Source organism: Betta splendens, chromosome 13 (genome assembly GCF_900634795.4).
Source record: "Betta splendens chromosome 13, fBetSpl5.4, whole genome shotgun sequence".
NCBI classification, from domain to species: domain Eukaryota; kingdom Metazoa; phylum Chordata; class Actinopteri; order Anabantiformes; family Osphronemidae; genus Betta; species Betta splendens.
Genome location: NC_040893.2, coordinates 18,616,913 through 18,633,588, shown reverse-complemented (window position 1 = coordinate 18,633,588; position 16,676 = coordinate 18,616,913). Strand labels below are relative to the sequence as shown.

Here is a 16,676-nt window from a genome sequence, read left to right as displayed (position 1 = left end):
TGATTTAGAGTGCCAAATAAAAGCCAGGCAGGCAAATGAGACGACGGCAAGGCACCGAACGCATCTGGGGAAAATATTTGGGATCTGAATAAGTGGAGTTGCATGTGTAGTTGGTGCAGAATCAACGCCATAAACTCCTGAAGGGTGCCATCATTAATTTTATAAAGCGTCCAATTATTTGGAAATAGATGCTTAAGTGGAGGTGTAGCTTGGGAAAAGGCCACAGTCACATGCATGAGCACGTTGCCACTACTCCTCATGACAGAGGAAGTGGCTTCACGAGGGCGGCGGATGCGTACGGCTGCTTTACTAAAAGCGTAGGCGGCTGCAAACAGACCGGCGACTCAATTATCCCATACGGTGGACGGAGGCGCAGCTTGTGGAGTGTGCGTGCCTGAACAAACACGAGCGTCTTCATCTACAGTATGTGGTGAGCAGTCGGAGTCTCCGATGGCACCGGGTTTCTGCCCTGGACTCTCGGAGCTCAACGCGTGAAAAGCAGTTGTGGATGTCGAAATCCCCCCGACGCTCATTCACCGATGATCAATTTCCCATCCTTCATCCCCCGGCCTGCCCTCACACATCAGCATCAATCCAGCACAAGTAAATACAGTGAGTGGCTTAATGCATTTTACTCTCCAGGGGGTTTGGAGTCCGAAATGGCACTGGGAGGGTAAATAAAAAAATAAATACCCGCTGAATGGTGGAGTGGACCGCGTTCTGCTGAATAGTGAACAACCTTTCTTTCCCCCTGCTGCCTATAAAAAGGCACTGAAATTCTTTTTAGCGCCGGCTTCTGAGCGTAGCAGCCATGGACACGGCTGCAGGAGAGAATTCAGAGTCGGGCGATACTAAAAGTGGCAATAAAGCTCTGTTCAAATGCGGAGAAGGGAGGCAGGCGTCCCTTGTTATACAAACCAAAAGACACCACTTTCCAGTCAGCGTGTGCACTTGAGAAGGGGTAATTAGAGCCCTGCTTTAGCGTGGCCTCCATTCAAACTGCAATCAGGACTCTGGCACAACAAGCACTATGAAAATCACTTGAGCGAGAGCTGGGTCCATCCACGGCAGCGCCGCCACATTATCCTTGGGAACGTCGGTTTAATTCCCATCGCTGCACCCGTTGCCGCGGCGCCGGCGTCTGCAGGACGGGCGGCGCGAAGCCTGACTTTTTCCATGCTATGATTTGATGAATGTCCAGCAGGACGCCCACAGAGAGCGCCCCCCCCCCCCCCCTCGCGCCGGCAGCTGGAGAAGCTGCGATAGGACGAGGGGCACGTAGCAAATACAACACACGCAGCACTCGGCGCGGTGACCTTGACTGAGAGCGGTCCGACCGACCGCCTCTCTTCTCACACGGCTGAACAGCGGCCTGTCCAATTACAGGCACTGGGTGCATTGTCTTGTTAACTTCAGCGCTGCCTCTCTGACTGTACATTTGGGCAGCTCACAGATCAAGCACCCGCTGGAGTTTAAATTGACAGCGCTGCCTTTTCCGCTGCCACTGCCGCCTGTGTTACTGTGTCACAGGCAGGTGATGGAGGCGTCTATGCAGATGGCGACTGCATCAAAGATGGTGGATTCTGACACGCTCGTAGGGGGCGACCGGTGTTCAGCGGTGGCGCTGGAGCGTCGTGGGCGCCTGCTGCCAGTCTGTCTGCGTCCACAACCCGGACCCGAGAGCGGAACCGGGCAGCGCCACCGGCGAGACAGCGGCGTGTGATCCAAACTCCACCAGGTTACTAATGAGGTTCTGACCTATAAATGCTGCTTCAGAGATGACAGTTACCAATATTGACCTTTAAAAGGAGGAGCAAATATACAGAGCGTTTCCGGGCCGGGTCTCCGGGTCAATACCAGGACTCCATCAGAGGCGTTTAAAGACACTGCGCGGCGCCGTCACCCATTTAGCCGAGCGATCGCACGGAGCAGGCGGCGAATATTCAAATGTTTAAAGAACACGCGAGGCGGCTTTAATTCAAGTGCAGCTGACGAAGTGAGGAGCGAGCGGCGACCTCGCTGAGCGGACGCGGCGCTGAAATACGCCCGAGTGTTAATTGGAAACACAGCACAAATGCTTTTCCACTGAAGCGTGTCATTGGAAAGGAAATAAGCAGGAGCAGCAAAAAAACACAAAGCCACTCATGAGGATAAAGGAACAAAGCTCAATGTGATCAGAGCCGGCAGATGAGACAACACTAAGCACACATCCGACCGCGGCAGCGCAGAAATCTTAACCAAGACAAATAGTCCATTGTCTACAAATGTGCTGGTAGCAGTAATTAAATGTGTAATATGTAATATTCAGGAAACTTTCCAGGCCTGTGGACACAATACGAAAAAGTTTCACACAAGAGGTTTAAAACTGGAACTTTCCCGGCATCTTTTGATGTCAGATGAGGTTTAATCCTGACATTTCCACGTCCTGCATCCCCTTCGGTCTGAACACCCTCTCGTAGGTGAGAGGGTGTTTCTGGCCTCGGCTCCGTTTCGCACAGGTGGAGTGGATGGCGGCGGCCGAGTGTGTGCTTCCAGCGCCGCGCTGCCCCCGTCGCAGCCCCCGTCGCAGCCCCACACCCTGCCCCCATTCCCTGACCTCTATTTCCCCGTTGGTCAGCGCAGAGCAAATCCGAAAAGCCTCCCGGTATCGCCATGGCGACGGGCCTCGGCCGAGCAGATGGCCTCAGTGTGCCGCGCTGCAATTAAAGAGGGAGCACGAGCAGGGGAAAAGAAAGTGGGTCAGGACGAGGGGGGTGGGGGGGGAGGAGGGAGCGGGGCCGCGAAGCTGCCGCCGCCGCCGGGCAGCGCGAGGACGTGCGTGTTCGCGTACGGAGCAACGCCCACTCACGCTCCGTGTGATCCCAGCAAAAACAACCCCCCCCCTCATGAAACACCGACGGGGTGGGAGGGGTGAGGAGGGACGGAGAGCAGGGGCAAAGACACTGTCACTCTGAGCCTCTTCACAGGTGAGGTCACAGAAGCTTCCACTACACGGGCGAAGCCGACGCCATTAACCCTTCGGAGCCCAGGAACCGGTCACAGACTCAGTCCTGCCCTTTGGATCACTTTCACTCACTTTGGTAGAACTTCTTTTTTTTTATTTCACAAAGAGCAGGAACACCCTTGTGTCACCACAGACCCCCCCATTCATTGATGCCTTCTGAAACATGGGCCTTGGACTCCGTCAATAGTAAAGATCTGATTGAGCTTCTGAATCACTCATTACTCAAATTAAGAAAGGCTTTAATTAAACTCGTTTGCCAGACAATGTGATCTTTAGCACATTATGGGGCATTTAATTTAATTTACTGATTTATGTCTTATAATATCCCTTCAGTTATGCAACAGGCACCGCGTTTGTTGAAGCTAGCTTTAATGGAGAGCATGAGCTAGGTTTTGGGGGGGGGGGGGGGGGGGGGGGGGGGGGGGTCTACTGGCTTCCCGCATGGAGACAGAAAAAAGGCCTAATGAGCTGGAGAAAAAATGAATTAGCTTTTATTTGCACAAGTCCTTTCTTCCAGCGAGCGGTCCCCGTGTGCCGTGGCACAACTTCAGCCAAGAACCCTATTTCAAGGCAAACTGAGATCACCCCCGAAACAAAGCCTCCTTCAGGAACAGCGTGACCCTCTGCACACTCCCATCCCCCGCAGCGCCACATCTTCACCTCCCCTGCTCCTCTTTACATTCAAACTATTATTATTTCACAATCTAAGATAGAGCCGCATTCCTTGAGGCCCTTCTGTAAAACCATTTAACAGCTGGCAACCTGAAGGCTGAGTCTGCAGGCCGTGAGAGGGAAGGTATTTAAATGTTTTGCTGCAGTATTAAACAGCCTCTATATCATGTTTCTCATTCCAACATTTGTTCCCATTTAGCTTCTATTTCCAGTTTCATAATGCTGACATAGATGCCGCCCGCTGCCAGGAACAACAGCGTGCCCCCGTGTCCGTCTCAAATAAATATTTACCGCGCTCGCGCACGAGAACGGAGCGGGATTCAACTCTGCCTCACTGCGTATCTGAGGTCAGCGAGTGGGCGTTGTTGTAGCCACTCACATCTGCATAACTTATCACTGAAAGGCCCCTCGTACGTTCGACACGTGGGCGGAAGATGGGGGACCGGTGACCCCCCCGGCCTCCATTTATGGCCCATTGTGACTCCTGGCATCTTCACGGCTAAACTGACAGTTAAACTGACAAACCAGCAAATGGCCCGGCGCGATTCCTTGAGCGGTGCGAACGCCCTCTGCAGATTCCTGACTGGTTAAGTCCACTCACGAACCCGAATCCAAGCAGGACGCGCTGCCAGAGAGGAAGCTCCCATGTGGAAACCGCTGGCAAAGTTATTCAGCTAGAAGTGATAAGGAAAAGGAAAGAGGACAGAGGGGGTATTTTATGTGCAACTGCCTTTACAATCATTGTCTTGTGTGGGAAGGAAGTACGAATTAACCCAGAGGTCAGATCAAAATCAACAATGATGATTCTCCACCAACCAGCCATGATTTGACTTTGGTCCCTGAACTACATGCGTCGTCTGCATCCTTCAAAGTGAACGTACATACTTCAAGTCCATTTGCAAACATGCCTTTAAAGCACATGCGGGTCCGGCGGCTGGTTCTCCTGGGGACACGCTGCTTCCAGCCTGGTCAGTCTCCAGCATAATGCATTAGGGACACTGCAGCAGCCCTGTGTGCACTCTCTAAGATGGGGACCTCGGGTCTGGAGGGTGCAGCATGTGTACACAGTGCGGTTATGAGTCACCTTGGCCATGTTCTTATAAGCAGCTGGAAACAAATGTCAGGCATGAAATCAACAGAACTAAAAGCTTGTCCTCCTGGTTTTCTAATGGTGTTTGATGCATTGTGATTGTTACTGTGCACTGCATTTACGGGGATAAGTATAGAGGAAGCAGAGCAGCGCCACACGCTACAGCTTTGCATGCGAGTCGATAGTTGAAAAAGGTGCAGTGCTGCTATGGATTCGTCCTGTTGCAAATCGAGAGGAAGGGATAAACGGAAGCGGCTCCAGCTTCGAGGAGCGGTGGAGGTGAGATCACTCCACCCCCACCTTTTATCACATTTCAATGCAAAATCCACCGATGGCCACACACACCGGAAGAGACGATACGGACGGGAAGGAGGTGGAGGTCATTTGGCACCTGACTTTCTGAAAACAATGTAGCATCGCAGTGAAACCCAGCCAGCCATGAAACTGGGGAATCGATGGCTGACTGCATTAGTTGCTTTGGCATGAGCCCTGCTAACAAAATGGAAGGATCAATGCCAAACTGCAGGACATCGCTGTGTTTATCTTCATCTCTGCCGCACTAAAGTTGAACCGTGTGCGCTTACAAAACGGGCACAAGGAAGAATTCCTACCACTCGTGCACGTTGACCTCAATCTGACTGGAGCTACAAGCTCCGGGAAAGCGTGGCGTGAGCTGCAGCAAAGGATGGAGGGAGGAACCGACGACAGCCGCGATTCGCTCAGAAACGCCCCTACAACCCTGCAAAAATGAGCAATTATCGTTAAGGTGGATCACATGCGGAGGCGCCGCCAACCCACAGGGAGACGCATCCGACAGACGGACCTGTTATCACTCACATTCTGCACGTCTGTCTGCAGGACAGGGCCACTAAGGAGCTTTGCATCAAGCTGCAGCACACTGGGAGCTTAGCTATATGTCAGGGAGAAGAAATAAACCTGTGTTTGTGTTTTATCTAAGCAGCAACACCCCCCCATCACCACCACCAGCGCGCCCCCCCTCCCATTTACAACCACGCTGTTGCTTTGAAGAGCTGTCGGCTCCCAGAGCGAGATCAGCGCGGAATATTAAATGAGCGAACACCATCACTCATTAAAAAGGGAAACATTCCATGAAACAATCCTCCTTTCGTATCGAGCGCTAACCAAGAAGAGTGTCTGCACACGGCAGCGTCAGAGGCGGAAGACAGAGGGAACGGTGGGAGAACAAGGAGAACAAGGAGGACGGGTGCATCGGGGGGGGCGCAGACCCGCGTTTTTATAAAGTAAATCAAAAAAAATATGCCGTTCTGCCGGCGGATCAGCTCCAGGCCTCGTCAAAGCCCCGGTGCTCCGTCACAAGGACACAACTTTCAGTCCCACTTTGATTCCCAACATTTCCCGTAACGTTAAGATGGAAGCCACGGCTAAATTTTCTGAAATGTCCAATATTTTCATTCAAGTGCGTGGTGCCGGCTGATATTCCATTTCAGCCTGCAGAGTGTTTATCAGCGGAGGGCATGTGCAGTGGGAGCGCTGGGCGGCTGCTAATGGGATCGACAGATACGGTTTCTGAAGGCAGCCCGATACGTTCAGGCCGCCAGTTAGAAGCAGGTTGAGCAAATATTGAGTGTCTCATAAGCTGACCTGTTTGTAATTACACCAACTTGTTTATCAGAACTGTGTCTCTGCTGGATGGAAACCCAACCTGTTGCCCCAGTGGTGAAAACCCAACAGATCTCCAATAAAATCAACAACAACAGTTCTTCCTGTTGCCTGCAGCGGGAAGGAGGAGCTCTGGAAGAGTTAGCGGAAAACAAATCACAGTCGAAATCACGATATCACCGACAACAGTGAACTGTGTTGAAACTGATGTGAATCTGAGTGAATGTGAAGCTGCAGAACAGCTCCCGTCAACGCACTGTTGGGGTCAAATGAGCAGAAAAGATGCTAAGTGCATCAGCGAGCCCGACCCGTCTTTAATGGATCTTCAGCTGGAGGAACAGGAGGAACCGAGAGCTTTGAGGGAAGCAGAGAAGTGTTGGGTTTGTCCATGCGGCCAAGGGGACGCTATGAACGCGTATCAAGGTAACAGGCGCCCGGCGTTGCTCTGCTGCCGAGACACAGCATCCATTTTCCCCACTCATCCTCAGACGCAGCAGGCTGTTCGCTCAACACTTATCTGGACTTCTGTGCTTCTTAATGGAGGCGAACCAGCTCAACTGCTGTCTGTGAAATGACTAGTTAAGTCCGTCACAAACGGGGGGTTGGAGCTGCACCGTTAAAAGACATAGAACCAGGAATTATTATCCATCTCAAGAATCCAGAGTCTGCCCATGACCAACGCAGACACGGAATGGCTTTTCAATATGGTGAGGCAAAAAATACAAGACGACTGCATCAAACCATAAAAATGATGGATTCAACGGCAATGTTCCCACCACGACAGCCACTGGGCGGGCAAAGCACCATTTAAAGGAGCGGGGACTGTCAGGATCCCTCCAACGCTTATAGATTATTTACTTTTTCTTCAGAGAAGATTTCAATCAACCCAGGAGCCATTGGAAGCCAATCCTCACATGCTGAAACAGCTTTCTGACAAACGCCAAGGAAAATATGGAGCAAGTGTAGTCAGTTAATGCCAGTCTCATTCTCAGGAACAGAACAGGAACTTAACCATTTAATCCCTCGACAAGGATCGACTAAACAGAAAGAAGAAGACTCGACGTTTTAATGCCAAATCAGAAAAAGCTCAGGGCAAGATTTGATCCCCTTTATTGATTCTCCTCTTTTCCTTACTTTGCTGATTCTGCGATTCCAGTTGAAACACAGAAGGATCTCAAGGACGTAAAAGCATAAAATTGCAGCTGCAGTTTGCTGATAGCATGTTTTCCCCTCTGATCCAGCAGGACGAGCGGCGTGAGGGACACACACGCACACCATCCCGAACTGCACGTTCCCACGAAGCGAGACGGCCGCCGACCACCGCAACAGCTTCATTCAGTGATGCGGAATGAAATCCAAGCTATTTCATCATCACAGAGACGTGCAAAAGAGCTGTGAGCTCCTGGAGAAGCCTTGAAATGTTCATTTATTTCCTATCATGACTAAAATCTCCATAAAAACAAGCGACTGCAAACAATTGGCGGAGGTCAACTCGAACCCACGTTCATTCACCTTCCAACAATTGGTGGCGTATTCTGCGTGTAGAGAACACTTCATTTTGTCATAACCTTTCCATTATTTAGCGTCAGTGCCTGTCGTCATATTTTATTCATCTGTTTTGTGATATACGGCCTTTATGCAGAGACCACAGGGGCTGGAAATGTGCACCATGAACCTACAAAGGAAAGTGAGCGAGAGCCTCCTGGATCAATTGCTGTGGAGTGTGGAACAAAACACAACTGCTTCCAGTAGTTTGCCAATAAAAGAAAAATGGCTTGTTTGAGAGTAGGAGCTCTATTAACGAGGGGATGCGCCATTTCCAGAATCAGAGCAGATATAAAAAAACAGGATCGGCTCCTAACGACATCTCACGCTGTGTTTCGGGAAGGATTTGCTAAAGAGCTGACAGCGGAGCCACAATGAGCTACATTCTTCAAGTGATGAAGTTTAAGTGGCCAAGTGCCTCCATTAGTTCTTATGGCGAAAAGTGAAGCTTAATCTCCTGTCAACTCCCCTCAAGCTACTCTCCCAGGACTCGGAGCTCCGTCTCCCATCCATCACCTCGGCACGGACCAAAGGCAGGCTCCCCGGAGGAACGAGGATTAGAGCAACAAGGCCCAACAATCCCATTGTGGCTCTCTTCATTCCACAAGATCACAAATGTCACCCAAATGAGATGCAAAATGTCACCAGCCAGCAATTACAGTTTTCTTCACAAGACAGAAAAAACATCAAAGTCTAAATGCTAATCATAACGTTCCGACGGGGACTGCAGGACTCCTTCCAGGGCCCTATCTGGGAAAATGGTATGTCAGTGCTCAGGATCAATTGTCTATTTCAGGCTACTTATGAACGGACCCGCCCCAACTGTCCAATAAATCAGTCGGTCCGACTGGATTACGTGACATTCATGCATAAAGGTGGACTTCAGTGTCCTTCGTTTGAATCTGCAACAAATACGATGCTGCACAAACAGTGTGTGGCCGTTCGTCATGAGGCAGAAGGAGCCGTTGTGTGTCGGTGACAAGCCTGTGCATAGAAATCAGGCAGTTAGCGGCGCAATTAACCCTAAAGACTGGAAAGAAAAAAGCTGTCTGTCAAAACAAAACGGAAAACATCACCCGTGGTCGGCGTCTCTCGGGGGACGTCGGGCGAAAATCAAAGCCAAAACAAACCGGGAGAAAAGGACAGCGACGCACAAATAACGCGGGCGTGTCGTGCTACAACTACAGACGCTCGCTACACAACATGGGAGAGGAAGTCACACGAGAGGCTGCCTGGAATGACTGACAACGGGGGTCTGCAGCACAATGATTCCAGCCGCCGCTGCCAAGTTATTACAGAGATTATAATTCACAGCAGCACAATTTCCAATCCTGAATAATAGTCAATTCAAAGTCGGTGCTCGTCCACCATTCAGCGTTCATTTCCCAAATGTTTAATCCAACTAAGATGAGGAATTAGAGCTGGAAAATCTCCTTATCCCACTGCTCACAGTGATATCTATATGGGCTGGTGCAGCACCAGGACCCCAGGATGGAGCCAAGTCATAAACAACCACCTGGTTGCTAACTCAATTCACACTCAATTAAATCTCAGTGTGGAGGACTGGAGGAGGCTCCGAGCTGCTGTTATTATTCACACATCCATTATTCTCAATGTTCCTTTCATCTGATAATTTAATTGGTGAGCAGCCTGGCGTCGTCTCTGTTCGGGAACCCGCTTTCGTGGCGGCTGCGATGGGTCCGAATGGGATCCGCTGCTGCTCCGGCGCGCCGGGTCGTTCCCACTTGTTGGCCGGCTCTGGAACACGCTGTAGATCAATCAGGCCATCAAAGGCGGCGGGCATTTACGGCCACGCCCTTTAACCTCGGGGTGAAAGACCAAATTCTTGTTTTCGCACGTCAAAAGGAACGGGTCCAAACAACTGCTGAAATAAAAACTTTCCCTCCATGAACATGTCGAGGAGAATGAATTATGCAGCTAGTGTGGTTTTATAATAACTGCATAATCCCTCTGACTTCTTGGAGCCGCAATAAAAAAGAAATAGGAGCTAAATGTGTACGTATGATGTTTAATTAGGCTGCGCAGGATGCTTTAAGTGTGATTTTTGAGACATTTTCCACTCCCTTGATTGAACAGCTTCAAAGGATTTCCACCAGGAATCCCAAGGGAACCAGTTAATCCTGATCTTCTCCACAAGCAAAGGGATCATCTCAATGTAAATCAGACAGGGCTTTTGATCAAAGTATTCTATCGGCCTTAAACGCCGATGCCATACGGAGTCTCGCTGCGAACAAGCTTGACATCTTAGTCGTTGATTGGGTGGAAGAGGAAAAAAAACTTCCCGACGTGCCAAAACATTCAGCCAGAAACTGCCGCTTCGTCCGCCGGCACCTGAACGCAGCGCTGGGTGAACGTGCGACCACGCTCGACCCGCTTCCATCTCCTCCTTAGAGCAGAACCACCGGTCCAACATAAACAAGCAGTAAACGCGCTGCTGAGCCTCCAAGCCTCAACACAACAGGAGCCCAGACGCACGCAAACACAAGGGGAGGTGTTGTTTTCCAATTAAAGCTCGTCAATAAAAGCAGATTGACGACGCTCCGTCCAATAAGAGCCACATGCAGCGATTAAGCTCGAATTTAAACTATTAGACCCACTTTGGGAGGCTTTAATGTCACGATGATCAACGTGACATTATCAGTCATTCATCCAGCACTGCTTCGGCCTCCGCCCAACACACACACACACACACACACACACACACACACCGGTGCCTCCCTCAAATCTATTCTGTATTCAGTGTGATTTTCAAAGTGTGACTGGGGCCAATTCGCTGAGAGAAAAATGTCACCGTTCCCTGAGTCACTCCTCTGAGAATCACGGCTGAATATGGAAACAGCGCAGGCTGGAGGTTTGAGCCGCGGCTTAAAGGGGATGAGCTCGAATTCTAATTATTTACAGTGTCCACCTGACGGACGCGGGCGCGAGCACACAGGCCACAGGTCTCGCTCATCGTTGCGGACCGCTCAGTGGCTCCGATCTGCCATTACAACGAGACGGCGGAGAAGCCGCACGCGCCACCTGCCTGCTGCCCCGCAAACTCCACCGCTGAGCGGCGCGTGGGGATTCTGCAGTCGTCGGGACTGAAACTGCAAAAACACACAGCACTTTCCAATTTTCCTGCGAACTCGTTTGCGCCAACTCTTGTTGCAAAACGCAAAGCAGGCGGTCGCATCGATCCGCCCGTTAGCGCATAAATGAAGTCCGTCTTATGGCAAATCATCACGCAGCGCACACGCATTCACACGCACGCACGCACACATTGAAGGAGGCAGATGCGTGTGCGCAGACGACTCGCGTCCGTTCTCGGGCTTTACCTTGGATGCGCAGCGCCAACAGGAGTATCCATATCCCCACGCACAGCGCCATGGCACCTCAACTATCCGGATCTTCTCAGGGACTGGACGGACGGGGCTCACTCTCGACCAGGACCAAGCATGCAACTTCTCAAAATCCCACTAGTCGACCTCCCTCGGCGCGCGGCGGCGGACTTTTGCACAACTGGAGGATCGGCGGCTCGCCGCGTCGTATCCACGCATCAATTTCGCGTCTGCGGCGGTTCCCTGCTCGGCGGAGAGTTTGCGCAAAGTGGAGCCCGACGGGGGTCCGCAAAACGGGATCCGGGGCGAGGAGCGGTTCGGCTCTGAGCTGGTGAGGTCTTCTTATGACGGCGGCTCCACTTGAACCATTCAGCCTTTGTTGCTCGCTCCGCCGCAGCGGCTGCACAGCTCTCTCTCTCCGCTTCCTTCCAGTGGCGGATCAGAGGTAAAGTGGGCGGGAGGTCCTCGATCGATGCTGCGCTGGGAAGTTTCCAACACTTGGGGAGTTCCGCCGCGCGCGGAGACGCTTCCCCTCGCTTCCGTCTGCGAAACGCGCCGCCGCGCCTCGCGCAGTCTCTCTGGCAACGACGCCGCTGGATTCCCTCAAGTTCCCGGTCGCGCGCAGCCTCCGCCAGCCGGGAAGCTCGGCAGCCGCAGGCCGGTGAAGTTGGTGTAAGTGTGGAAATGCCGGGGCTCGTCCCCCTTTTCGCTCCCCCCTTTTTTCTCCTCTCTGGATGAAACAGTGCAGCTTTATCCCGCTCCGCGCGCCGCCCCGTTCATCCACCGCCACAGTGTGTTGCTGACTATCGCTGACGCTCTGGGAGAGATCGGGATCGGGTGACGTCACGCGAGGGGGCGGAGCCTGGATTGTCCTGCAAAAAGCAGAACCGTCGCCCGGTCTGCAGCTACCTGACCCCCCCCCCCCCCCCCCCCCCCCCCCCACACACACACACACACGGGAGGGGGCTCCTGAACTTTTTGCACTAAAGACACAGTTTGAGAAGAAGGCGATAAAATTGCGCATAAAATAGAGATAATTAGAGAAGAGAGAGAGATGCGTCAACGAAACTGGGTGGGAAGCGGGAGTGAATTAGCCGATGTTGAAATAGCCACAGACCACAGAAACTGTTGTGTTTCATAAGGAAAGGGGTAAGAAGAAGTGTAACCGAAACGAAGCTTGGCACAAGCCACTGAGTATGTTGTGCCAAAATAACAGCTCCAAACACATACCATAAATTACCAGTGTCATTAATATCCAGATAATGAGCGGGCAGCAAAACACACACACTGAAACGAGGTAAATCAGTGGTGAAGTTTTGTAATGCGTTTCAGATGCGGCCCCTAAGAAACCATTAGAGCCCCTAAACCCATGGGAACCACGAGCCTGAAACGAGCCCGGGTGCGACCGAGAGCGAAAACATGGAGGAAATAATCACCCTCGCGTATCTGCACAACGGAGGATGAGGCCGTGAATTAAAAACAGGGGCGGTGTCACTACAACAAGAGGTTTCCTAGGAGTTTGAAGCTCAACAATGACCCAGAGCAGTAACTGGAGCGTAGCTCCTACATTTCTAGTCATGAGCCGGTTGTGGCTCAGCTGTGGCTATGAGAGAGGACTAACGCTGTACCCCCCCCCCCCCCCCAACGCTCACCCCTCAGCCACCTCATCCTGTCCTCCACACGCATGCAAAGGTAGTGAATGAATGAGAATGAATGTGATAACACTTCCCTCTTGTGGACAGTAGCTCTGCAGACAATTACAAATCCCCACGACCCAAATGCTTAATAACACGCGATGGGTTGGCGCGTGCGCCGCTGGCAGCTTCGTACGCCGTTAAAATCTCGCCTTTGATGATGACGAACTATCGGTTGCAGGAAGTTATCTGCTGAACAAGGCGAGTTAATACCTGGCATGAAAACGAGGCTTTGGGTCAACTGGTTATTAGGTTCCGAGTGTGTTGAGGGCACGGCCACATAAATCACAGCGCGTGAAGTGGAGCCCGGCAGAAACGCGAGCCGCGGTCTCCGCGTGAAGGATGCGCGCGCCATAAACAAAGCTGCAGTGCTGTTAAATGCACAGATAAACTCAGGACTCGACATTTGGTTCTGTCAAAGACGCAGCGGCAAAAGAGGGGAGGGAGGAGAGACGGCTGCTGCTTAAGATGCTGCACACTTGTCCCAAATAATGGTTTTAGCAAAACGGAATCGGGCCGAGTGAATGCGGCGCGTGGTTCGCAGCTCGAACGCATCAGCGTCTACAAGACAAACACGCAAAGTGAAAATTCATGGCTCTCACGCAAGATACTGGGAGTCTCTTTGGAGCCATGAATAAAATATACAGTATGAATTACCTATGCCAATTTCACACTACATATTACCATTTGGAAGATAATCACTTTACTTCATAAACCTTGAAAGGTCAGAGCTGCAGCTGCCTGGAGCGACTCACATGAGTTGTGGTCTAAATGTGATGGACCTGGAATATTTGGGTTGGAAGAAGGGAACATAAAATCCTCTCCTTCAAGGACACCGCGTTAAATGCGCCTTGAGCGAAGGGGATGAACTAGCGGTGAGGGCTCCGTGGGCGGCGGCGGAGTCTCACCTCCGACAAAACGCTCCCGTGATGGGACGAGCGGCCTGAAACCTCCAGCATCGGCTTCTGCCTCCGCTGCATTAACTCCCGCGGCCCCTTCATCGAGCGGCCCAGGTTGATTGATTTACAGGCGCGCTGATGAAATTTGATACGCTCATCTGAAGTGCAGCTTGTGCCAGAGCTCAAGGCGAGACCCGGGCCACGCTGGAGATTTAGGAACTGCCCCATAATGAACACCGGAAAACGCTGGCTAAATTATAGGTTGGACCCAATAAAGGTGACGGATGAAGGTTCCCCGTTAATATATCAGTGCCAGACAAATGTTGACGATGCGTTTACTGCACTCTGGACGTTTCGCTACATAACTCTATAAATTAAGAAAAGCCAAATCCTTGCAGAAATGACCTCTTTCACTGTGTACCAACACTTGTGACACAGGGTGCGAGTCAAATCTGCTTCAATCCCAGAGTCTGTCATCGCGTCGGCCAGTGATGCAAGCGCTGATTTATACAGCGCGACATCCGTCCCGCCGGTGACCTAACGTAAACTGTCACAAACCTGCAATTGTGAGCAGAAAAATGATGGCAGAACTTTGGCAAAGTGCTGATGAGCAAAACAGAATCCAGGTTTGCAGCCGACCAGAATAGCATGAAATCTGCATTGGGCCCGGCCCAAGTCCGGCTCCCCGGAGAGCGGCGGCCCGTTTGATCCAAAAGCGCTGGTTCCCTGGCCCCGAACACGTTTGATAGAGAAGTGTGTGTTCTATGCAAACAGTCTGCAGTCGCTCTGAACAAAGACGGAAATATAATGTTTAATTAACTGGATCTCGGCGCGTTTGAGAATCTTACATTACACTGCGCTCAGACAGGAAAAACGCGGCATATTAGCAGTGGAAAACAACGCTGCCTGGCTCCTGGAAGCCGTTCCCCTCAGCATTTAATATAGCGCAATTACATTCTGGCAAACAAATTACTGACCATTTAACTTAATGACTTGATACAGTGGATGGTAATTGTTTTACTGAACAGAATTATGTGGGTAATGTCTTCAACTCAATACATTCCCACTGAGAAGGTTGCGGACGCCCAACCCAAACCGGTGGCGTGATTAAATTTACCGATGACAAGGTGTTGTCGCATGTCGCACTCTCCCCAAAAGCAGCTGATAATCAGAGGTGTGAATGCTTCTAGGTCATTTATGTAACTTTTATTATTATGTCACTTCTTTTAATATATACTTGAATTGTATATTGTTATACTCGACGACGCATGAACACAGCATTGAAGGAATAAGGCCAGACGGCGCTGCAGAAAGCAGCTAATCTCATTCAGAGTGAATGGAAAGCTCTTATCAAGCTTTTATAGTGTTTTTATTGACACACTCTTATCTTTTTTCTGCAAATATCGACTGAAGAGAGAAAGAAATTAGCTCCGTGGCGATGCCAGCGTGTTTTTCAAAAGTACCTGAAGAGGAGGAGGAAAAGCGGCGTTGGACTCTGAGCACTGGAACAAACGAACGGCCGGTTCCCATTAACAGGATAAATATGCAAATGGAGGCGCGTCAACTGTATCACGTGAAATACAGGCAATATATTGTGTGTGTCATGTTTAACGTTGCTTGCATATTTAATGGCTTCTCTTCAACTGCCCCGTATAGATAAAGCAATGATGCAGTAAAGTGCAATGAACTGAGGTAAATTTAACCTTTAAGAGGCCTTTTGGTGGATGATTTGAGACTAAAAATGTTAACATTTAGGGGGAAACGGATGCTATTTAACATTTAGATATTCAACTGCAACCATTCTCTACATTACATTAAACTATAACCAAAGCATACGTTCCTCTACGCGGCAGAATTTCCACCTACCCGCACACAACAGATGCTTATTATTGAGGAGGAAAAGGCATTACCAGATTCCTCTTTCATAATCACAGACACTGTGATTGTAATAAAAGGAAAAATTCCCCTAATGATAACAAAAGACCTCGTTAGGCTGGAAAACCTGGTCATTTTTCTGCGTCAAGTCCAACACATACGCTTCCCCGGTCACTTAGTAACTTCCAAACCAAGTTTAGAAACAAAACTGGGGCTCTGGTTTCACTTACAGGACGCGGAGAGGCCGCGCTGGGCCTGTGGACAATGCGTTTCATTCAGGGAGACGCGAGGACAACGCCAGCGTTTGCACGTGGAGGAAAGCAACCTGTTAAAGCCGGCTGTAACTCTGAGCAGACTCAACGACGGGGCCTTGGAGCCGGGACACAACTGACCTCTGTCTGGCAGCTCGCAGCCACTAATGAGTGAACACTAGCTCAGTTTATTTGCTGGTAAACAAAGAGCTAGTGTGACACAAAGCTGAGCTGACAGGAGAGATTTTTATCATTGGCTCAGCAACTCAAAGTCTTAGTGTACACACGATGCTCGTGTTTCTCAATGCTCCGCTTCCCCTTTGGTCTCTAAAGCCTATAAATCCCACACTGTGTTAATACCGGAGTCCTCGTCCCGTGGACCCCTCCAGTGCAAACCCAGCCCCTCGCTCTCCCTCCTCTTTAAATTCTGCTAATATTCAAAGCTCTAATCACTGGCTCACCCTCCATTTTCCCGGCTCTCGTCTCTACTTAAAACCGTGCAGAAGTGTTGTGATTGCATTATCTTTGCGAAGCGCGGCTCCGGCAGCACCGAGTCGCGTCTGCAGCGGCAGCGAGAGATCGGATCTGGGCTCCGAGGATAATGAGGTGGATCACATGCACGGCAGCACTTGCTAAGTTCCATGGCTTTAACTATGTATCAACA

General features: G+C 50.7%; 1 protein-coding gene across 13 annotated transcripts in view; it reads right to left on the bottom strand.

The window, feature by feature from the left end:
* nectin1b (nectin cell adhesion molecule 1b) overlaps positions 1-16,676 on the bottom strand; it is a 152,306-nt gene that overhangs the window by 96,076 nt on the left and 39,554 nt on the right. For 5 of the 13 annotated variants that reach the window (XM_055513802.1, XM_055513807.1, XM_041073308.2 and 2 more), the window contains exon 1: positions 11,291-12,109. The exons of 2 other annotated variants lie outside the window; for them this stretch is intronic. In XM_055513802.1, the coding sequence (XP_055369777.1) occupies positions 11,291-11,342 (52 nt within the window). In that variant the 5' untranslated portion in view covers positions 11,343-12,109. Of the gene's footprint in view, positions 1-11,290; positions 12,110-16,676 lie in introns of those variants that run through there. 6 more of the 13 variants (XM_055513808.1, XM_055513809.1, XM_055513810.1 and 3 more) reach the window with 3 other exon arrangements.